Source organism: Chroicocephalus ridibundus, chromosome 3 (genome assembly GCF_963924245.1).
Source record: "Chroicocephalus ridibundus chromosome 3, bChrRid1.1, whole genome shotgun sequence".
NCBI lineage: Eukaryota > Metazoa > Chordata > Aves > Charadriiformes > Laridae > Chroicocephalus > Chroicocephalus ridibundus.
The window spans coordinates 99,671,059-99,696,111 of NC_086286.1; the positions used below are offsets into that span (position 1 = coordinate 99,671,059).

The 25,053-nt window shown below is 37.5% G+C and overlaps 1 protein-coding gene across 1 annotated transcript in view; it reads left to right on the forward strand.

The window, feature by feature from the left end:
* Positions 1 to 25,053, forward strand: part of EYS (eyes shut homolog) — an 884,174-nt gene that overhangs the window by 685,424 nt on the left and 173,697 nt on the right. Inside the window, exon 38 of the mRNA XM_063330257.1 lies at positions 23,561 to 23,725. Within this exon, the coding sequence (XP_063186327.1) occupies positions 23,561 to 23,725 (165 nt within the window). The remainder of the gene's footprint in view (positions 1 to 23,560; positions 23,726 to 25,053) is intronic.

Sequence of the window (25,053 nt, forward strand, 5' to 3'; positions counted from 1 at the left end):
AGGGCTGTAGCACCTCTTCTACAAAAACAGTCTGAGAGAATTGGGGTTGTTCAGCCTGGAGAAGGCTTCAGGGAGACCTTATAACAGCAGGAAAACCTTATATCAGCATTCCAGTACCTGAAGGGGGCATATAAGAAAGCTGGGGAGGGGCTGTTTGCAAGGCCATGTAGTGATAGAACGAGGGGCAATGGTTTTAAACTAGAGCAGGGTAGGTTTAGATTAGACATTAGGAAGAAGTTCTTTACAATGAGGGTGGTGAGACACTGGAACAGGTTTCCCAGAGAGGTGGTGGAGGCCCCATCCCTGGAGACATTCAAGGCCAGGCTTGATGAGGCTCTGAGCAACCTGATCTACTTGAAGATGTCCCTGCTTACTGCAGGGGGGTTGGACTAGATGACCTTTAAGGGTCCCTTCCAACCCAACACGTTCTATGATTCTATATATTCATTTATTGCGAAAGAATAAAAAAGGAGGTCCCAGAGTTCTTAACAAAAATGAAAATTTCCCATAGATTAAGAAGCAAATATGTCAGCTTGTAAGACTCACGTGGTTGGGGAAGGTATCAGTCTATGTTCATGTAATTATTTTCTCTGTCTTGTTCCTCTTCTACTTCGAAAAATTTTTAAACAAGTCTAACAAACAAAGCCAACATGGTACCTGAGCAAGACCACTCCTGTGTGTTCCTAGTAATGCCAGCATGATTTACGTATTCATTTCATATTTGGATATAATTTTGAAAATGTTTTACTGTTGAAATAATGGCTTTATTTAACACAGTTTGTTCCTTAAAATCAATATGAAGCTTCTTTCAAAACAGTTGCTGCTCAGGAACAAAGGAATATGCACTATATAATGAGATTTTAAAGGTCTATTGTTTATTTACATGCAGTGCATTAGAGACAAAAAATAAACACGATTTCATTGCATTAGCTTAAGATACAAAAAGAGATTAAGTACATTTTTATGATAATTTCTATTGTTAATAACAGCTGCCCACACTTTGTGGTAGCAGTCACTATCATACTTAGCTTTACAGACTCTTTTGGCTTTATACTACTGAAATCTGACATCAATAAGCAATGTAGAAAAACAAACCAAATGGCAAATTTCAATTTTTATAGGCATGCATTAAAATGTGAATTTAAATCAGTCTAAACAAGACTACTCAATGTCTGACTCTGCGAGACATTAGATAATAAAGGTAAAGAGCACTTTTCAAGATGACAGATGTTAGTTATTTTATGTCTTATCATCCAAGTTATAAACTGGAAGTGGTATACTAAAGACATGGTTTTTTTCTCTATTTATTTTTTAATTTGTGTGTGGTTATTTGACTTGAGGAAAGTGTGTAGGAGTCTTTTTTTCAAATGAGAGCTTTTCTTTTAAAGATCTAGAAGTAACAGCTGACAGTCCAAAACTAATTAAAGTGATTTAGTAGATAAATTAGATTAAATCTGTCTTGGATCATTTACCTGCAGTTCATCCATTGTGATACTTTTTAGTAGGTTTGTTACCAAATGAATGTAGTAAAAACCCAGAAAAGCAATTACATTTTCCAATCTGAAATCCGTCAGCGCTGAGACTGTTAGGAAGAAAATATCTGAGGTGTGACTCAGGGTAAAATATAGTTCAAAGAGGAAAGATCAGGAGCACTAAAATGCAGAATCTACCTGTGCTAATTAGATACCACAATCTAAAAGGGCAGGTGTTCCTTATCCTAGGACATGTTCTTGTGAAAATATTTTGTCTCCCTTTCAGTGTGTTTTGAGATTGCATTTCTTTCAAAAGAATAATCATCAGTGCTATGCTGTGCTGAATGATAGTTCATTTCAGCCTTGTTTTCTCCTCCCATATTCATTTTTCATCTATGATTTGAAAAAGAAGTAATTTCATAGATGACTACTTATAGCCAAGCAGTAAGGGAGATGGGAAACATGTATTTAAAAGTAGCAGTAATGTGATTTAAGTATTGTTTTATTCACTGCTTTCCTGTTTTCTTTATCACGTACTAGAGATCCATAACATCATGTGGTGTTAGTGGCAGAGCTGTGACATTGCTGTACGGTTGTTTTACAATTGCAGTTGCTCATCAGATTGGGAAAAATTTACAGAAAAAGAATATAACAGTAGTGCAAGTAGTTCTCAAAATGAAACTTAACTCAGCCCTGCCAATGACTTTAAATAAAATTTTCCATCCTAAAGTACCATGTCATATTAAAAATGAATTGTTAGTGACTGTGTTTTGTTATATAAGAGCAGATCTTGGGAGAGGCTCCACTCACACAGTTCAGGTGCATGGCGTGTGGAGGCAAAGAATTACAAGTCTTACTTGATCCATGTTTGTGAACAAAAACTGAATATAATGAATTCATGGTGCAGCCTCTACCTATTCTTCTTGGGTTGCACCGGTGTTGCAGTTAAAATGGTGTGGGTTGGTTTTTTTGCAATGATATTATTTATCTCCTCTGTTTCTCCTTTTCTGTCCCCTGCATTGTATTTGGCCAAGCCTGTCATTCTGAAATGACCTTTCAGAGTTTGCTGGAAGAAAAGAAGAGTAGGTACACAAAAAGGCCTGTCAAAGAAGGAGTGCTACCTCCTTTTTTTCTAATCTAGCAATTATTGTTCTGAATTCTATTACTTCGGATGTTTCAGATCTTTTCTAGAAATTCTTGCAGTTGCCTATCAATTAGGATCTTCAGTGTTTATTTTGAAAGTTCTATGTTGAGTCTTAGGACTCTAGGTGGGTGGGTGGTTCCCAGGTATTATTTTCATTATACAAGGATAAGCAAGGCGCTTCACATGCTTTTCAGAGCTATTAATGGTTGGTGACTAAAAATTACAGAAAACTGCATTACAATGCTTTCTAGATGGCCTGGAAGTATTTTTCTAGAACAATGTTGTGGTTTAACCCCAGTAGGCAGCTCAGCCCCACACGGCCGCTTGCTCAATCCCTCTCAGTGGGATGGGGAAGGGAATTGGAAAGGTAAAAGTGAGAAACACTGTTTTCATCACAAGTCCAAAATATAGCACCGTACAGCTACTGTGAAAAAAATTACCTCTATCCCAGCTAAAACCAGTACAGTCATGCCATTGAAATTTACTGTTGATCATCAGATGTTTAAAATGGAAGGAATAACATAAACTGTAACAACAACAAAAGTACTGAACTTAATGAAGTAGCTCTTGAAATTCTAAGTAACATGGCAAAAGACTGGGACATTGAACAATTAATGCTCTTCCAGATTATTGTTTAATTTTAGGTATAAAAAATCAAATTTAAGCTTTTCATATTCTGATAGTACCCTCCAATATGTTAGGTAATAGAATTAAGTTAATGCAAAATGTTTGATAATCTGTTATTTAATATGTATTGGCCCTAGATCAATGATAAATGGAGTAAAGGAGAAAGTAGCAATCCCTAAAAGTTAGGTTATTTCACTATCAGTACATCAGAGTGTAGGTTTATTTTGCTACATGCCAGTGATATTGTATTACAAAGTTAGACTTAGAAGTATTTGAGTTTTGAAACTGTTCTGCAAATTAGCTGCTGTTGCAGCATAGACATGAGTTGCTTTGAATAAAACGAACACTGCCCAGCTCTGTTGGATATAGTAAGTGCTTTCTGAACAACTCTAAGATCAAAAATAGAAATATACCAGCTGAAAAGCTGAAAGCATCTTTAGCTTTCCATTGGTGAGAACAGGAGACTTTCTAGCTTCTGATAGTTTGGGATCTCTGAAATCACATAACCCTGATTATCATCTTGCCTTATGCATTCCTGTCTGCCTTAGTACGGTTTTGATTTTAGCAGCCACTCACTGAAAGATTGTTAAAGCTAAATCTAAAATCAATATCAGAAGTGAGGTAACGTATTAATCTCTAAATCTTGGAGTTGATGAGAATATATGTTCTGAAATCATGATGGGTGGAGGGAAGAGAAGATAATCAGAAATGCTTACTTTTAAAAGGAAGGCATTACTTAATTCGTTTTTTCTTATTCTGATACTGAATCAAATTGAAGCTTTAACAGTTTCACAAAATGTAATGAAAAGTTAGTGTTTGTCTCTCAGGGGTGTTCTCCTCTCCAGTCTGAGAAATTGCTTGTATTTTAGCTCACTGTATTAAATCTTACTGATTTCCCAGCTTCATGTGTAACAGTGAATAATATTCCAGTGAAATATATAGGTGGATTTATTTCATCTTTAAAGAAAAAAATATCTAACATAATAATGGGATTTGTTTACTGAGCTGTCTATGATTTTATTAAAGAGGGGAAAAACAGCCTAACTGTCACAGCAATATCGGCAGCTTCATTTTGAACTGACCTTTCAGAGTTTGCTGGTAGAAAAAAACAGCTGATATACAAACACTAAACCTCTAATTGAGGTGTAATAAATTGCATAAAATTATTTTTTATGGCTTGCTAAGGAAGATGCATCAATTGGTAGATATGCAAATGTCAAGCACAATATAAAGTTACTTGTCCTGAGACTTTGTGTTCTTGTGTGCCGCAGTATTTTGTTTGTACAAAGCATTGATCCAAATCAGAAATGGAGAGAAAAGAACACTCTTACTTATCCAGGATCTGTAGTTTTCAACAGCTTCTAAGTAGACAATTGCTCCACCCACCTGTAGCCGGAAATTAATTCTCAGAGTCCTTGAATTTATGTGGATTCTTGATACCATATCCTAATACAGACCTGTTCTGAGCTGCAGTTCCGTAGGGTCATATGAAGTGAAGAGTAAGTTTGTACAACATGATTTGTACTTCTAACATAGCCACTTGGCTGTGATCTAAGCAGTTAGCTCAAGTGAAACAATTTTTTTTTTCCCCGCTATTCAGACTTGAGAGATGGATTTCATCTGCCTTTTATACCCATGAGTGAAAAATATTTCTCTTCTGAGCTGGGCTTTCGCCCCCACATCTTCATTTCTCTGGATCACATCTACAAAATGCTTCTGGACTCAAAACTCCAGTGATCATAATGTCATTTTTCTTATGTTATTTGCTACCTGTTAATATTGTCTTTGAAGACGTCCCATATAATAAAAATGCATTAGTCTGATAAAGCCTCCCTGGATATCCTTGAGAATTTGCTGTTCAGAAAGATTTCCTAGTGAAATAATTAATAACTAGGAGCTGCTAAAACATTTCTGGCTATACACAATAGCCAGTAAACCAATATATTGTGCACAAATTCATATGGTTCTATTATGTCTTTAACACTGGAATTTACCAGATGGGTTTATGCCTGTATTTCATAACTGAACTTTTGGCCTGAAAATTTCCCTTTTGAAACAAGTGTGAAGAAAAGGTAGACTATTGCAGATACCTTCTCCTGGTTGTTGAAAGTAACGTATTAAAAAATGTTCAGTGTCACAAAGTAATAAATAATGAAGAACATCATATATGACTACAAGCAAAAAAGTTAGTGTTTGCACAGTGCATTTCATCAATAGTTTTTAAGCTTTGCTTAGGAAATGAGTCCTGTAGCTGTGAAAAAAAAAAAAAAAAACAAGACACCAGGAGTTTGGGGGTTTTTTTTATATTAATTTGGAAGGTTAAAACCAAATGTGGTGGTTACTGGGACTTAATATTTTGAGATTACTGCCACTATAAACTCATCATGGCTTTTCCAAACTTGAGCCAACTGGTTCATCAGTCTTGCAGAAATTCATCAGTCTCCAGACCCAGTACTCCATAATCTGGAACCCCCTGCGTGATCTGAGGGGTGTCCTGAAGTATAGGATTTCCTTCCCTGGAGCGGGAGACCAGAGTATCTGAAGATTTCTTGATCCTGAGTGAGGAAGAGGGAGTTCTGACCTAGTTGTCAGAATAGACTCCTAATGCCTCCAGTTCTGCGTTGGGTTCCTTGGGAAACTGAGATTGACAGCCTGGTGTAGGTCACTTTTCAGGACAGGTGTTGAAGGATGAAAGCCTAAGAAGCCCATCTCAGGACATACTGTATGTTTACAAAGTATTGTTTTATTTGTAATTATTGTTATTTCTCCTTTTTTTGATAGTCCAGCTGTCCTACCTGGCAGCACAACTTCTTCATCTGGTGTAAATCAGGATTTAAAAGTCTTCTACCTCAAACATGCTTCTGTTCTATGAGTTTAGCTGTGACCTTTACATATAGGAAAGTGTACGTATTATGATGCACTTTTTTCTTAGACTGTCCACAGACATTTGTACTAACGTAAGGAGGAGTATTTTGGCAACACAGTGGAAAGGGGGATCTGTATTTCAAATGTATCCATTTCTCACATGCTCTCTCTGTTTACTTTGGCCTTACCTCCAAAGTATGTATAATAGCCTAAATTGTGTAAAAGAAGAATTGCTTCCCTTGCATCCTTTTCATTGGTGACTTGAAGGGGAGACTGTCCTGATTTTACATTGCATTAAAGTCTTAAATGGAGCAGTTTAGATGCGCTGTCTGTGCCACAAAGAGCTCAGCATCAGCCTCCCAGTGCTGATTTCTTGTAATTACTACTCAGCTGTTAAACAGGCCTTATAATGGAAAACTACTGGAATTATCACTTTTCCCCCCTAAGAATATGGTGAAAGTCATCCCACTACAAGAGAAAATCGTTGACGTTAATGGAAAAAATAGACAATTTGAAAATCTATGAGAGAATGCAACACACTATTTAAAATTAGATAATTAGTTGAAAATAAGATACCATGAGATTAATTCCCTAGCTCAACAATTACTAAAAATAAATTATTGAAAGTTACTAAAACTAAATTTTAAACAGCTCAACAGCACAATGCAGGATACCTGGATGTGGTTTCCATGACAGAGCTTTTTGTCTTTTCTCTACATCCTCTGGGCACAGTATTTAAAAGCTGTGCAGCACAGTGAGTCCTCTAGCACTGAAAAAAAACGACATGATCTTCAGATAAATTCTACTTGCTTGACTGTAGCAGCACCAAATATTGAGATGAAAAGAAGAGCCCTAAACCAGCTTCAGATCTTTTGCTTCACTTTGTACAGTGCAGTCTCCAAGGAGCTTTACCTCAGCGTGTGGGTAGATGGAATAGGTGCTCATAGTGTGAGAAGAGACTGGAGGTTGGTGGCTTACAAATTGTGAGTCCCTTTTACTTCCACAGTAGTGTCCTGCTTTTGTCTTTAGCACAAACGGGCTTCCAGTAGTGCACGTACAGTTACCTTCTAAACTGAGCAAAAAGCATACAGAAACATTAATATTTTAAGGGCATGTTGTCCTGGTTCACTGAGAAACCATCTAGCATTTACATGTTTCATGCTTTTATTGCCACGTAACCTTCATGCATCTTCCAGTTTGTATTCTTTGCATCAGAGAGCATCAAACATGTTTTTTAATAGTGTCTATGTTTTTTCCATAATCAAGCCAAGTATATTTGAGGTTTGTTCTGCTTACACACCCTGCTTTAGAAATTCTCTTTCGTGTTGTGTTGAAGTACAAGGATTATTTTCGTCCATGACAAATGTTACTGTAGTTGTTTTGTTGTCTGGAGGAGAAATTATTTCACTCGTGGTATCCTTTGTAGAAATACCCATGTATACAAGAAAGTGTTTCATAAATGTTGGCAAACACTGGGAAATAATTTGTCATTTGCTTTCCACCATTTTTGTAATTTCACTGACAATTTTTCCAAACTGTAGGTGTAGCTTGGTCACCTGGACTTGAATTATTATCAAACAGAAGTTTTGCTTATTGTGAAACTAACGTGTTTGAATTCTGCAGCAAAACTAGGAAGAAAAGGAAATTTTTGTCCATGCGTACTTTTCTGTAGGATAAAATTATCTCGATTCTTTCATTGACCACCTTGCTATTCGTTGAACTATGTAAGTTTACAAACTAATGCTGTAAATCAAATCAACAACCTGTTTGAGTAGACTTACTGACACCAACACAAAGGGGCTTTCAGTAATGCTAAAATTTATCTCTTTACAGTTAAACAAAAGGGAAGTTATGTTAGGTGGTGTGTAATGCTTCACTGAAATCAATAAGCATATGGTATTTTGCAGTAACTGGAAAACTGTACCAGAAATGGTTCTGAAATAAGAGCTTTTAGTCTGGAGAAACCACTTGGCAGGTTCCCAAATCATAGAATCATGGAATGGTTTGGGTTGGAAGGGACCTTGAAGGTTATGTAGTTCCAGCCCCCCTGCCATGGGCAGGGACACCGCCCACTAGACCAGGCTGCTCAAAGCCCCATCCGGCCTGGCCTTGAACACTTCCAGGGATGGGGCATCCACAGCTTCTCTGGGCAACCTGTTCCAGTGTCTCACCACCCTCACAGTAAAGAATTTCTTCCTAATATCTAATCCAAATTTCTCCTCTTTCAGTTTAAAACCATTACCCCTCGTCCTATCGCTACGCTCCCTCACAAAGACTTCCTTTCCATCTTTCCTGTAGGCCCCCTTTAGGTACTGGAAAGCTGCTATAAGGTCTCCTTGGAGCCTTCTCTTCTCCAGGCTGAACAACCCCAACTCTCTCAACCTGTCCTCACAGGAGAGGTGCTCCAGCCCTCGGATCATCTTCGTGGCCCTCCTCTGGACCTGCTCCAACAGGTCCATGTCCTTCCTGTGCTAAGGACTCCAGAGCTGGACACAGTACTCCAGGTGTGGTCTCACAAGAGCAGTAGAGGGACAGAATCACCTCCCTCGACCTCCTGGCCACGCTAAATCAGCCACAACCTAGAGCTGAAATACTGTTTTCCTTTTCTTTCAGAAAGAACGCCCCAGAACATGAAAGGAATCTTTGTCTAAAATTGTCCTGCATAGAAAATAAAACACTAAATTAGAACAAAGTAGTTTTTTGTGTAGATGAAAGTCAGATCTGCACTCCAAAGAAGTTAAAATAAGAAGGTTTGAAAGCAGAGCTGTTCAAGAAGGTTGGATTCCTAGGTTTATTGAAACTCTCATAGACCTTTTTATTTCCTTTTGGACTAAATTTAGGTAGGCCTTTTTGGGCAGGCAGAATGGAGGGTGAGAAAACATGGGGTTGAGAATGTCTGTGTCTTCCATTTCCAGAGTTTGCTTAGCTGTTCCATGGGGAAGCAATCTCCCCACTATTTCTTCCATCTCAGAAGGGACATTGACCTAAAATGCAGCAGCTATGGATAGGCAATAAGTAAGGTTCTTCTTTACTGCTCAGTCACTTCTTTACCAAAATCTACATTGCAGTCTGCACAGAGCAGGCAATGTACAAGTAAATCAAACAGTTACTTTTTATTTCCCCTACACCTGCAGCAGGGGTTTGCTACATCACTGTAACGTCAAATCAGTGAAAAAAAAGCAGGCAGATGAGCTGAACATCCATCTCATCTGGCATTTCTAGTGGTTATGTTTTGGAAGGGAAGGGCGATGGTACTACAGTTAAAGCCAAGGTAACCAAGATAAAGCCAATAAAATTACTCATTTCAGTCTAAGGTAATATCAGACAGTATTGCTTTTACATCTTGGATGAATAAGGCTGCTAAAAAAAATAAATAATTGTGCAAGAGATTATGCATTTCTGAGTTTTCAATTGGCCACCTCATTAGTTTAATCCAGGTAAGTTTGCTTACTTGATTGTAACATTCTCTTGCAGTTTCATGTGACTGAACTGGTTATGTGGCTACAACACTGAGCCCAATTAAACCACTTTGAAATTATTGCTGTTACTGTAGTTCAGCTTTATTTTTTTTTATTAATAGCAATGATAATAAATATTAACACAGTAAATATTATCTTAAAAATCAATTGGAAAATAACTTTTCTATGACAATGTTACATACAGTCTGGTGCAAGTAGTATTCTCTAATTTGGTACTTTATAACTAACATAGCAGTGGCAAATGTTAGGAAATAAGGGAAAAAACATGTAAGATGTCTATAGAGATACTTCTCCATTTTATATTTTTGCATTCTTCTATCAGAAAATTCAAGCTAAAAATAAATAAATTACATTAGCAAAACTGTGGGGAGGCAGCAATTTTTTCTAATTCCTGCTCTGATGCTAACTGAAAATTAATCTACCCTAATTTGTTAGTAATTTTAGCCCTTAAATATTCTTCTTGGTCTGTTATTTGTTGATTTTTTTTCCACCAAACCCTAAACTTAGTTACATGATTCCCAAAAGAAGCCATGGCAAGGTAGTTGTGTGTTAATATAATTGGGAGATGGAAAAGGAATTGCTTTCATACTCCTATTTTGTGGCTCTCATTGTTCCTCTTACAACCTCACATTTTGAAAGAGCAGAAATAAAGAATATTTATGTTCACCTTGCTCATTCTCACCTGCAGGCATTGTCGATGGCTAATCTCGGGCTCTTATCAGAGCAAAGCAAAATACAGCAAACCAGTCCATTTCAGAATAGGATCGTAACTCTATGATTTGAATCCAAGGCCTTGAAACAGCCCCCACCCCAGCCCCAAGCCCCAGGGACAACTGTAAAATGCTAGCCTAAACAAATGAAAACATTGCAACCAATCCACTGGCTCACTGCAATTAAGAAGTAGAGTCAAGTAAATATATTAATTCCAGGCTTATGAAGTAGAAAAGCTTATAGTTTCTGGTTCAAGAAGTTAGAAGGACTTCTTGATGAACTAGCTGTTTGTGGGTTCAGTATGCTTTTGCCAAAATACAGCATTTATTTTTGCAATTCTGTTGCAGCTTAGTGGACTTTATTGTCCAACCTCCTAATTAGTTTTATAAATGGGAGCCTAAGGTATGAAATTGCCTTTGAAATCCAGTCTTCCACAGAATACCACACTTTTGGTTCATCACGACCTGCATCATTTTCTTATCTTTATTTTAGTATGATGTGGCTCTTAGGTCTTGGTTTGCTTTTTTTCTCTTTTTTGTGTTCCAGTAGCTTATTAACCACTTGTTATGCTGGGCAATATTCAATCCTTTTCTTTGCAGCTGCATGACTGTTTCATATATTTATATTTTTGACTAAGCCATATATATATATGTACATATATGCACTAACTTCCCCTCCCACCCAAAAAACCCAAACAATAACAAACCAAAACCAGAAGTATTTTCTAACAAGAAAATTTACCAGTTTTCCAGAGAAACACTGAATATACCGACCACAAATTATTGTGTATCAAAATGAAGAGAGGCATAAAAACCAGAATGTGAATAAATTCCTATAAATATGTTTTAGAGATCTTGCAAAAGTCCTAGGAAGCGTACTGAAATTAATTTCAAAACAGTCATCTAAAAAGGTCAAATCAATATTTTTCACATTAAAGGCATTGGTAGAAAGATGTCAGTTGGTCATTGGTTGATTAACCAGTTGACACCCTACCAAATTAATTTCTCCATTTTATGCAATATTTAATAAAAGATTAGCAGATCATCCATAAACAGCTCAGAAGAACTTCAGTATTGTATTACCAAAACTTTCACAGGAAGATAAAGGACCTTCTTTGTTTCATAGGAACACAGTAGGAGTACCCGTGCAACACAATTTTCTCTTTTTTCTTTCCACATTTATGCAGGAGGAACTTACTTTTACAGGGAAGTTACTTATAGCCAGAAAACGAGACATTTCAGGAGCTACCTTTGCACCCTAAACCTATGAAAACAAGCTCAGATTAGAACTCAGATTAGATTCACGCAGTTCTGCAAATTATCCATCTATATGTCTAAATAATAATAGGAAAGTCTAAAAAATCTCATCAAAATTTCCTAGAAAAGTAAATAAAAATTTGGTACATATATAATGTAGCAATACATAAACTGCATAATTTATAAGAGCACATTAAATTTAGTGTGCTTAAAACTGCAGCTTGCATTAGACGTACGATATCGATCATCTATTCTCTGGTGCCAGCCAGATGACAAATTAGTCTACAGAGATATGCAGATGGAAGATTCCTCTTCAATTGACTAAATATGACACACACTGAAAAAGTCTGAATATTTGTCCAAATTAAACTTTTATAGCCAATTACTCGTCAAGTGTTTCTCTGATCCTTTGGGATAGGAATGTTAGCTTATGTGTTCAAGCACCATTGCAGAGAATAAAATCAAATTTTGCTGGCAGAAATAAAATTAAAGTGACTGAAAATACATTGATATCTCATAAAGCAAAATGATCGACTTAGAACTTTGATAAACATAAGAACTACAAATATACAAATGAAATACACAAACATTTATCCAAGACTCACTGTAAAACAACAGAAAATGAAGCTATTGGGCCACATTGATTTGTGTAACCAAACAGTTCTCATTATAATGAGTAATATATGATCTCTAGTACATCAACGTGTTATAAAAAGTATGAGTTTCCAAATATATTCTGACAGCTGCCTTTTTCCCCCTTAAAACCAATACTGACTTTCATTCACTCCTTTTAGAAGTTCATTAGGTTTGAATCAAAAATGTGAAAGCTAATGTTCAAGTAGACCTTCTGTGATACTTTACAGAACAAATATATTAATGAGTGAACTTCAAAAGGTTTTTTACAAGTCCTTGCTTCATTAAAATTTGCCATAACATGTGTCACAGTGACCTTAAAAGCAACCAGCTTTTCAACATCAACTATAGTAATGCGTTATGACAGCTCCGGTGTAAATTATGGTTTGATATTCAAAGTCTACCTCAGATTTTTTCCTGTAATTGGGAGAGATTGAAAAATACAAATGAAGATATAAAGGACCTTCATTTCCCTCCTAGATAGGACTTTTTATTTTAATAGATAGAACTCTGTTGTTTTGCAGGAAGATCATATTTCCTGTCAAATATTTTGAGCTTGAAGAAAATATTAGATAATAGCTTCCCAATTTCCTCTATGTCAAATTCAGGAAAAGAATTAAGCACTTATGCATCATTTTGAATGCAGGTGGTAAAATACATCTGATTAGGTACAAGTATCAATTAGGAACATTCTTTTTCTTCAAAATCCAATGCAGCTAGGAGTAAAGTAATAAATTTTGTAGATGAAACTAATCAAATAGAAAAAGATAAATGACTTGGTTGTTTTCAAAACTACTAAAAACAGGTAGTAAAATGCTAATTTTGTTTGTGGATTCGGACTAGCAACAGCTAGATCGTTTGGGATTTTTTCAACACACAACTTCTTGACAATTTTTTACACCTTGTGTTGGGGTACTACTGTCATACCTGTTTTCACAAAGTCTTGAACTAAATGTGGATGAATAATTTTCCTTTTTCCTTTCTCATGTCAGTCTGTTCCACTTACACATCTGGTCTTACTTTACATGTGTATGCAATATCCACAAAAAATAACAGAATTTAATAATTACACATCATCTCTCAGCTGCGTAGTTTAGCATGCTTCATGGCTATTAACTGAATAAGCTTCATATTACTCTGTGAGACAGGTCATTTTCTTCCTTTTACGGATACACAGGAGTTGGCTGGAAATACTAAATTCTCATCTGCTGTAAACTCATGCAGTTTGAACTTTGCTGATGTGCAGCAACTGAAGGTCTAGGAAAAAGAAAACTGATTCATCCCTCCTAAAATCTGAGGTCAGAAAAGGAATAATGAAGGCTACAAAATAGGAATATGAAAATAATTTCTTCTTGTGACTCCCTGTTTCCCAAAGCATATGAACATCAAACTGCTTTACTAGGATTTCATTTTGTGAGACATGCAGCTAACTCTTGAACTTCTCAGTATTTAAGGAGCGCTAAAACTATCAACATATCAAATATTTTTCCTGAAATAAAACTAATAACGTAATTACATTGGGTTGATCTACTTATTACAGTGTAGCTGCCAAAAGAAACGTTAATGATCTCTAGGCACTAGGTAATGACAATTGCTTTATGTTTCAGATAATTATGGAATCATTAATTTCCTTTAAGTTAAATGGCGTGCATATATTTTATCTTCTGTCATGCAATCTTAGCAGTGATACAGAAAGCAGAACAAGTCACATAAAAATTACCAGCTGGATCAGGCCAGTAGGTCACCTAGCTCAATCTCTGAGCAAAACCAGTCACAAATAATTTGAAAGGGATATAAAAAACAGGACAACGGTGATTTTTCCCAAAGTACATCACTTCAACTTCCACCAAGCAGGGAGATTTTTTGAGCTGTGATTCCATTATACTTTCTGGTCTGTGGACTGGTTTTCCTGTATTTTTCTTAATTTTTTGTGATTTTTTTTAAATACTTTTGACCCACATAATGTCTTGTGGCAATAAATTACCCAAAACAAATACACATTCTGTGAAAAGTTATTAATCATTTCCTTTTGTTTTTCAAGCCTGTGACCTGACAGTATCACTGAGTGCCCTTAGTTTTTGTGTTAAAAGACATGACTGGTCATTTCTTATTCACATTTCCCTCTGCATATTTTATCCGTGTTGAATAGGCCTGATCTGTTTCTCATTCTGGAAGCCATACCATCCCTTTGGTCATCCCTGCTTCTGTTCTGTGTTTCATTGTACCTTTACAGGAAAATTCAGAAGAGACTTTTAATGGCATCACCTGCTTTACTTTCCCAGATATTTTTAAACTGGGAGGCTGGGAAGGGAAAAAAGGGAACTGGGCATGTTTAGTTTGGAGAAGACGAGGCTGAGGGGAGACCTCATTGCCCTCTACAACTACCTGAAAGGAGGTTGGAGAGAGGTGGGTGTTGGCCTCTTCTCCCAAGTGAATAAGGACAGGACCAGAGGAAATGGTCTGAAGTTGCAGCAGGGGAGGTTTAGATTAGATATTAGGAAGAATTATTTTACTGAAAGAGTGGTCAGGCACTGGAACAGCCTGCCCAGGGAGGTGGTTGAGTCACCATCCCTAGAGGTATTTAAGAGACGTCTAGATTTGGCACTTCAGGGCATGCTCTAGTGGCAGAGATTGTAGGGGGTTTTTTGTGTCTGTATGGTTGGACTCGATGATCTCAAAGGTCTTTTCCAGCCATGAATATTCTATGATTCTATAAACTCTTTTCATCTAATACTTCTCCACTTGTATGGCAGTTTCCTTCAATGAAAATGAAATGATGTCCTGCTCTTAAGGATTGCTTATTTGACCTGTTGCTTCTCAGTGCTTCCTCTGAGTCTTCACGATTAAACATACTGTCTTGCTGCTATTCGAAACCCCTAGCAATCTGCAAAGTAAGAGATTAAGTCAGTGATCTGAATTCAGATCTCCCAGCTGACAGCAGAGAGCGTTATCACCAAGGCACCAGGGTGGCCTGATAAAGAAAAACTTGTGTATTTTATTCCATAAGGATTTTTTGACTCGTAATGTAGGAGTTCAGTTACAGCAAGCAGGAGGCTTTTGAGCATTGAAACAAATGAATGCAAGCAGCAAGGGTGAGATTTATTTTGTTTCATATTTTATTGTCTGGAAACAGCTGAACTCACCTAATCAATTATTTCGTACATTTCTAAAGTTACAGTCATTGAGGAAATGGTTATTGTATTTCTGTACTATCGTAGGTGTGTGAAGCTTTATGAAATACCGAAGTCAGATTTTGTATGTACCAGACATAATCCCTAGGAATTTTCTGAATCATATTTATTTCACTTTGATTTTCTTCCTGCCGTGAATATGAAATAAAAGAATGCATTACTCTCAGGTAGGTAAGTTTGGTTCCCTGTGATATATTGTGGGCATGAGATGGGTAGAGCAAGTCACGTATTTGTCAGTCTCTTGATGTTGCTGCTAAACTGGCTTTTTGCCTGCTGTGAACACCTCTGTTCTCAGTAATATGGAAACGGTTTGCTGCACTGTTTGGCAAAGTTTTTATCATCTGTGCTTCTACTACTTGGGGCGCTGCAGGGACCCTTCCCACCCCTGCTTTCTGAAGACTGTTTCAGCATTTACGTTTTCTAACAGGAAGCAGTGGAGTGAAACACTCTGCTTTTAAGTGTGTGTATAAAACAAGTTGAAGAGCATAAATAGCCTACCGCATCCCGAAAGTAATTAATTACTGCTGATAAATGAAAGACACCACTACTGATACTTCAAAGGAAGGCAAGGCTGAGCAGGCAGGGCAAGTCCAGCCACTGTGCTAGCACTCCACCCAAATGCCATAGGGACGTAGTCGTTCTTTGGAACTGAATGCCACAAAGTCAGGAAAATGAAGCATCCCATGGCTAAATCCTAAGTATTACCCCCGTGGAGCCCAGCTGTGCACAGAGCCAACCGTCCCCTGCCCTCAGCTGCTCAGCCCTGCCAGGGCCACAGCTGCACTGGGTGCAGTGCTGGGCTCCCAGTTCCAGGAGGACAGGGAACTTCTGGAGAGAGTCCAGCGGAGGCTACGGAGACGCTGAGGGGATGGAGCATCTCTGTGCTGAGGAAAGGCTGAGAGCCCTGGGGCTGTTCAGCCTGGAGAAGAGCAGATTGAGGGGGGATCTTATCAATGCGTATAAATACTTAAAGGGTGGGTGTCAGGAGGATGGGGCCAGGCTCTTTTCAGTGGTGCCCAGTGACAGGACAAGGGGTAACGGACACAAACTTGACCATGGGAAGTTCCATCTCAACATGAGGAGGAACTTCTTTCCTTTGAGGGTGGCAGAGCCCTGGCACAGGCTGCCCAGAGAGGTGGTGGAGTCTCCATCTCTGGAAACATTCCAAACCCGCCTGGACGCGTTCCTGTGCAACCTGGTCTGGGTGACCCTTCTCTGGCAGGGGGTTGGGTGAGATGATCTCTGAAGAGGTGGGGAAGAACTCTTTATGAGGGAATGTAGCAATAGGGCAAGGGGTAACAGTTTCAAACTGAAAGAAGGGAAATTTAGATTAGATAGTAGGAAGAAATTCTTGGCTGTGAGGGAGAAGCTGTGGCTGCCCCATCCCTGGAAGTGTTCAAGACCAGGCTGGATGGGGCTTGGAGCAACCTGGTGGGAGGTGTCCCTGCCCATGGCAGGACGGTTGGAACTACATGATCTTTAAGGTGTCTTCCAACCTAAACCATTCTATGATTCTATACTCTTTGATGGAAAAGAAGAACAAGGACAGAATCTGTACATAAATTTCAGATCTCTGTCATAGGATGTTTACCACTGTAATTGAAAAATACAAGTAGGAAATTCAGAGTTTAAGTCCCTGACTAACTTTTCTGATATCCTGTTCCGTTCACGTCTAACATTTCTACTCAGAACTACTGCATTAAGCTGTTTTTCCCTAAAGAAAACCCTCCAGCAGGCCATTTTGTTCTGATTCACAGACATCAAGAGTGTGAATTGTTCATCTAACTTCAGATATTGACAGTGTACAGGTCTACAGCTAAGCTAGTGACCCTCCAGCCCTTTCATAGCAAGTGGAGAGAAATAGGTGGTTTTAGGTCATGATTCATCTGTCCCTTTTAGACGTTTATTATAAGGTGAAGAGAATCACATCCTAGGATTACCTATTTTTCCTCATTATTAAAGAGGACCAAGGACTTTCAATGCACTTACCTACCCTGTAGATTGTAGACAGCTTAGTCATATGTCTGGTTGGATCTGTCCTACCAGAAGATGGATGCATTACTTGCCTTTCTAGGGTTTCGTGGTAGCTTTTTTTCTGATATTCATCCTTACAATTTTAAGTGTTACTTATTTGAATTTATTTAGCAATGGCTGGAGCAGTTGATGGGTATTACTATCTTCAAGATTAAAAAGTTTATTTTTAATAGAATTCAATAAAATTTAATAGAATTCAGTACTAAGCCAAACTTGTCACAAAAAGCAAACAATGCAAATGGAAAATTAGAGATAGGATTGGAAGCAGACTGATTTGAATTTACTAGTGGAGGAAAGCGGTATTCTTCCCCTTACTGCTGTTTATTTTCTAAGACAAATTCAAATATGGTTTTAATAGAACCTTGTTAAAGTTTTCTCAAAAATTTTCTTGTTATACTGTGTGTTATTATGAAAATTGTAGTCGATAATATTCCAGATAACCTGTTTATTTCAGTAGAAAATTTCAGCCTTCAGTTAAACTGTTAAAGTATAATTCTTAGCCATATAGAATCATAAAATCATAGAATAGTTTGGGCTGGAAGGGACTTTTAAAGGTCATCTAGTCCAACACCCCTGCAATGAGCAGAGGCATCTTCAACTCAATCAGGTTACTCAGAACCCATCCAACCTGGCCTTGAATGTTTCCAGGGATAGGGCATCTACCACCTCTCTGGGCAACCTGTCCCAGTGTTTCAGCACCCTTATCGTAAAAAATTTCTTCTTATATCTAACCTAAATCTGTATGTGCTGTTCAGGAAATCCAAGACCCAATTCTGTAGTCTTTATTATGAATTTTTGCAGGTATTGTGTCTTGAATTACTTGTAGTCTCCTTTTTTACCCTTAAAATGATAGAAAATGTTTTATTTCTTCCAGTATAACGACCTGTAAAACTGTTACATTAGTTGTAGTTGATTGCGCCTTGTACTTACAAAGTCTTTTATATATATTAACTTTGTTTATCATTGTATTATGTTGCTTGCTGTTTATTCACCTATTTAAGTATCTGAAGATTAATCTTGTGTGCAGATAGGGACCCCAGTTTAATCAGTTTAGTTTTTAGACATCTATATATCCTAACAAATACAGTTTGGAGTCTAAAATTCATTAAGTCATTTTGCTTATTGAAACGGGGACATACTCTGAGTCTGAAAGAGCTGTATGGCTTTGAGGAGTTGTACCATACTAGTTTTCTCACTGTCTTCTATTGGTATAGTGTAACATGGGTCACTGTTTAGTCGTAGTAGCAGCTAATATCTCACAAAATTACATTCTGCTCAAAGAACTTAAATGTAGGTCAAAGAACCATAACTCCATTCCTTTGTAGAAATTCTCCAACCTGTAGAACTGCTGTGTTGGTGACTCCATTGCGTTCCCCCTCCTTCTTGTGGAGAACATGGTATTGTCCTTCAGTTTTTCCCTAGTGCAGTGATCTCCAGACTATTTTGATTGCACACCTCATAGTAAAAAATTTTTGAGGACACCCTGACAATGTATGTATATGTATTTATTTATAAATTACATATATGTATTACTGCAGTTCTAATATTTTTCTTCCTGCATCCCAGTGAATTGTCTTGCATACCCCTTGGAGTGCACGCACTCCATTTTGGAGACCACTGCCCAAGTGGGACAGTCCCTTGGGGTCATGGACAGTACAGACAGCGTTAGTGGCCCCAGCAGAGAATAAAGTAACCATCTCGTCTGTCAGCATGTCCTGTGAAATAAATGAAGTAAAAAATTACTTATAGCCAGCAACCATCTTAAAATATGAATATATGTAAAAGTTGTTTGAAAACAGCATAAAATACTCCCATACTTGGTAAAGTCTTATATGCACGTTGTAGTTGGCATCGATAGTATTTGTTATTAGCTTATTGTAGTTTAACATATGCCCTCTTTGGCTCTGATTCATGGAACCTGACAATGTGCAGCCATGCTCAGTGCTGCATGGGACTTTAATTCCTGCTAATTCAGGGTTTAGTAGAATGAGAGAAGTGGAAAAAGAGATTCCAGGCAAGCACCTTTGCCTGTACTATTCTACCTGTGTATTTCATCACAAATCTAAAGATTTTAGGCCTTTAGTACCCAGACTCGAACAACTCCATCAAGGAGCAATGACTGATTTTTCAGAACCACGGATCTATCTTAATATAGCTTCTACTTGTCGATACGTGCATTTTTGACATTATTTTTTTTTAAAAGTTACTTTTTATTCTGAGGTTTTTCACTTGGAATTCCAAGTATTGTTTTCAAGGCTATTATTTTGACAATTTTTAGAAAGTTTACTGTAACCATGTTTGTGTACTGTGTATGCATGCTAAACAGAATTTAAGGTTTCTTTTCATTATATGCTATTACCAATTATATGTATAAATCGAAAACATCAATAATGATTTCTTATGGTCTATAGAATGTCACCTTTTTCAGAAGCCCATGTCAGGGAATTTTGTATAACTATTAAACAAAGCATTGTAAAGTGGATCTGTAGTTACCTCTATAATGTAGCAACTTGGAAAGAACTTAACTTAGAATGATGGTATTTCTTTTATTTATGGATTTCTTTCAATTTGATAACAATATTCCACTATCAGAGGTCTCCTAACTCTCATATCTATATGAAATCTCTCAAAGGTTATTACTGTGTTCTTCCAAAAATACTGAGAGTGTCATTAGCTTGATCTTGATAAGCTTTAGAAAGAATAATGCTCTGTGTGCGGCTGCAGTTTGCTGCAAGCAACTGTTTGCATTGCATGAAACTATTCCCTGTTATCAAACTATTCACTGCTATTACTGAATTAATTTCAAATGCTGGGTCTACGGTTAGCTGTATGTATGAATCCTGTTAAGGATAAAACATGAGATGCAAAAAATGATTCAAAAGTGGGGTTTGGATTTTTTTTACTTTTGCCAAATCCAGCAACACTGAAAATTAATTGCTTTTTGCTTGACAAATATTGAGGGTATTTAAAATGTGTTTCCACTTTATGCAAGATGAGACAAGAACACTTAGATTTAGTGGATATTGCTACAGGTGCCCTTGGGATGCTGGGGTTCCTACATGCTCTTCACTGTCTTGCTATATGCTAGCCTACTTGCTTGACTAATGCTTGCCACTGAATTAGTTTCCTCTCCAGAGGAATTAAGTTCTCATTTATGTATTAGTTTACTCAGAATTAGCTTAATTATTTGTCAGGATTTAAGGAACAAGAGAATACGCGTACTTAAAAACAATTTTGTAGTTACAGAACAAAGTTACAAAAGATACAGACTAGTAGGATTAGCAGTAAAGATTTTCCTCTGCTATTCAAGCACTTCAGCTAGCTTGTGATGCTTGCAAGTTAGCTTTTAAGCCAAGTGGAGGAGAGGGCTCTAGAGAATTTTCATGGGTACATTTTCCTGGAGAGAGCACATTCTGTCAAGAGCATGCTCCCTGTTGCTGTGAAGTTATTCTCTGCAGGATCTATGGCTACTCAAGCATCTCTCTCCCCTGCAGTACAGGTCATAGAAAGCACAGCTGACCATGGCCTGTTTCAGTACTCCTCAACTGTTGCTTCACAGTTGATTCCTCTTGCTGGGTAGGAGCTTTTTCTTGATGTGTTGTGCTTAAGAAGCCTTTGGTGGTTTCTTTGCTTCACTGTGCTACCTGTAGAGGTTCTATTCCTTCTTCTGATCTACATTGTGGAGTCATTGTGGAGTCATTATGGAGATAATCAGTCTCAGTTTGTGTAAAGATGAAAGCCCAAGGAGATATCCTCTATTTAGTTTTCTCCTACTTAGGCCCTTCATCCAAGGAGAGGACTAACCCCTGTGTGCTCAGTGACTTCTTTGCTGATGTTGTTCCGCTGCAATAGATTGCAGCTGTTGCACAGATTTAGGAGAGAGAATGACTGTTGAGGATCAGCAGGCTAATAGCCTGCACACCATGGGGAAGAGGGTGTACTCTGCCTCTTTGCAGTTCTGGATGGCTTTGTTGGCCAGGTATGGGTTTAAGTCTCTGGTGAAGTCTCTGTCTTTGCTATATCTTTTCTGCTGATTCCAGAGAGGACTTTACTGCATTGGTGATGGAAGCCTAGGCTGCTTTGGGTGCAGCACTGCACATGTAGTCACTACAGTTGAAATAGCGGTTTTCTCAGTAGTTTTGGCTGTCCGTTAGTGCATTGACCTCTGGGTGCAGCATGCTGGACTCCCTGGAAAGTTGCAGGTCTTTATGGAAGATCTTTCCTTTGAAGGGAACTGTTTCAGCTAAAGGGACTGATGAGGTTGTCCTTCCATTCAAGATTGCGCAGACATCCTGTGCTCCCTTCCCCTTCTCTCTCCTCCCTTTCAGCTAGCTGAAAAAACTTCACAAAATATTATTTTTAAAGTAGAAACTAAATTATGGACAGTTAATTGCACAGTTGAGTAGTTTTCGAAAACTGCCTAAGAAAAGATAGAATAGCTTTAGCTGCCATATGTACCACTATATTGTGAGTATTGTACTACACTGAGGTTTCTGAAGCCACTACATCTGAAGAATAAGAATTAATGTTGTCCGCACAGAGCCTCTCTGTGAAAGATGACAGAATCATCAAATTGTTGAGGTTGGAAGGGACCTCTTGAGATCAACTAGTCCAACCACCTTCTCAAGCAGGGTCACCTTGAGCAGGTTTCTCACAACCATGTCCAATCAGATTTTGAAAATCTCCAAGACTTGACAAACATCTCTGGGCAACCTGTGCCAGTGTTTGACCATCCTCACAGTGGCAAAGCATTTACATGTGTTCAGGTAAATTTCCTGGGTTTTGATGTGTGCTCATTGCCTGTCAGGGGACACTGCTGAGAAAAGTTTGTCTCCCTGTTCTCCATCCCCTCCCATCAGGTATTTCTAGACATTGATAAGATACACCCAAGCCTGCTCCTCTCCAGCCTGAGGAGTCCTGGCTCTCTCAGCCGTTCCACATATGAAGGAGGCTCCAGTCCCTTAATCATGTTTGTGGCCCTGCACTGGACAAGATAGATCTGCTAGTACTGCTTCCCGTGAAAGTATGAATTGAATTAGATAAATGGCGTTGTCATTGTCTAGGTCTGCTTCTGACTTTTTATTTTTTGCACTGCCTTTTACCTGTACCTCACCCTCCAAGGGAATTTCATCCCCTATTTTTTTCACTTTCTCTAGCAATCCTGATTTTTCCAGACCTAACTTTTAGAAATGTAACTAGTTAGTGCTTTCCATTCTGCCTATCTTTTGCTGTCAGGTTGTGGGTTTTTTTCAATGAATGCCCTTCAACATATGTGTGTTTAACTAGGGGTTTCATTATGTTCTTTTGTCTTAAGTCCAATAAAAATGACAGAAAATAAGCCATGGGCAGATTTCACAAGCAAACAAAAAATTAATGAAGTGAATACAAATTTTGAAAAATAATATCGACATACTAGTCATGCCTACATGTCATCATCAGGCACAAATCCATTTTATAGTTTTAGTTCATTAAATTAAAAATTTCTTTACAAAAATACTATGCAAACTCAAACAGCTTTTCTTGTTACTCATTCCTTATTCACATCCCTGCTGATGAATTTGGACAGTCTTCAAGGAGCATTGCTTAACTAGGGTGCTTAAGGCACCAGGAAGACATTCTGCCTAACCTCAATTAGTTTTACTCTATTTTTTCTTGCTTCAGTGGTATTATTATCACAGCTACAGGGGAAAAAAAAGCCAAAAACATAATGACAAAGGTAATTAATGCAATAAATGTTGCAAATGTTAAGACACCATAGTTAAAAATTTTCTCTTGCGATTATTTATTTTAACACAGGAGTAGTGTAGTGTCATAGGAAAAAAATTCTGCATGGACACATATGTAAAGATGAAAATTTGTGACAATCTTTTGAACTTCATTGCGTCTTCTAGCAGTAGTCCTTTCTGCAACGGTCGTTTCACTTCTGGTAATATGCAGATGCTAGAATGTTTTCATTTTTTGCATATTTAACTTGAATGTTTGAAATTAAATAAATTTATATGCATGCTCTGTGAATAATATAGTTAATTACACTATTCATAGGTATTCAAAAGAACGGATATTTTTAAATGTGCTTTGCTGATTATATCATATTTGTTACTTTATTTTGTAATAAATTAATAAAATTAGGTTTTGGTTATTATTTCAGACACAGCCCTGTTTTTCCCATCCTTCACTGGAAATTCTTACTTGGAACTACCTTCTCTCACATATGTATCTGAGACCAGGACTGCATCTGGGCAGGAAACAAGCAATCTGACAACTCTCTACTTGACAGTGAAAACAACTGCTCTAAATGGCACAATTCTTTACAGTGAGTACCAATGATACTTGAAGCAAAGTATGAGTTTTAGCTCCTTCAGGTTCTTATTAACGTTAGTGTACATCAGCTGGCATTTCCTATTCATCAGTAAAATGAGTCATTAAAATTCAGTAGAATCCTTTTGGTATTCTAATGCATGATGCGTTATAAAATGTGTACCATCGTTCTTTCTGTTACTCTGGAAAGTTCCTTAATTTATGACTCATTGAGCAAAACATAACTTACAACAGAAAATGCTGCTTCCTGACAAGAAAGAATGTAGTAAGCAGATGACTCCAGTAATAAGTGTTACAGCTCTAAAATACAACTGTTGAAGAAGTTTTGAACAATTTATTAGAGAGAAACAGCTTCTCTGTATCTGGGTTCAGACTCACTTTTTCTTATAATTGTGATGTTGGTTCCAAAGATTTTTTGACTTGCAGAAGTATCTTTAGTTCTGCAAATTTGCTGTCTTTCAGGGTATTTACTGTGATTTCAGACTTCAGAGGATTCTTTTGTGGTCCCTGAAGAGTGTACTTGCAGACTTGGGCATATGCTTGTTATTACTACATAAGAATGTTGTTTCTTGCCTGCATATTTCATTCCTCAGTATATGGCATGAACTTCTGAGACCGTATGCTTTTCACGAGTCAGTAAGAAAAACAGGCTTCTCTGCCATTTGAATATTTTTCATACATTTCAGCTTGTAATTTCTATCTAAAAGGAGAACGTGGAAAGTGAGGTAAGGAGAACGTGGAAAGTGAGGTGATTTCTTCCTGAACCCAGGAAGAGCTAGAAATATATGTTTGTGTAATCTATGTGATAGATTTACTCCAGAAAGACAAATTCATTAGGAGCATTCTTTGTTCACTGCAGCTTCCTAGGATTTGCCCATTCAAAGAAATCTTGCCAATTTAATATACATTACTTTGATTAATTTCTGTTGTTTTTATGTTAATCTGGAAGTAATATATGTAAATTCACCTATGTAAATGTGCTGTGTAAATATTGATAAGCAAGGGTTAAAAGTAATATAAGCTCTCTGGCACTATTTAATTATGCCTTTTATTGTTATCTGTGTAACGCCTTTCTTTAGATGTAAAACACCGTAACCCCAAACTGAGTATTTATGCTTACTGCTTTTCAAAATGCTGTCTCAAATCCTTCTATGTTATAGCTGGGCGCTTGCTGCAGCTGCCTAAGCTACATAGCTGCAGAATTGGCTAAGAATCATGCATAAATGGTGATGTGTCAGTTCTTTATGTTGAAGTGGTTTATACTCATTAGTTATTTCAGTTTCAAGAGGAGTTATTTGTCCTTGAAGAAGAATTCAAGGGAGG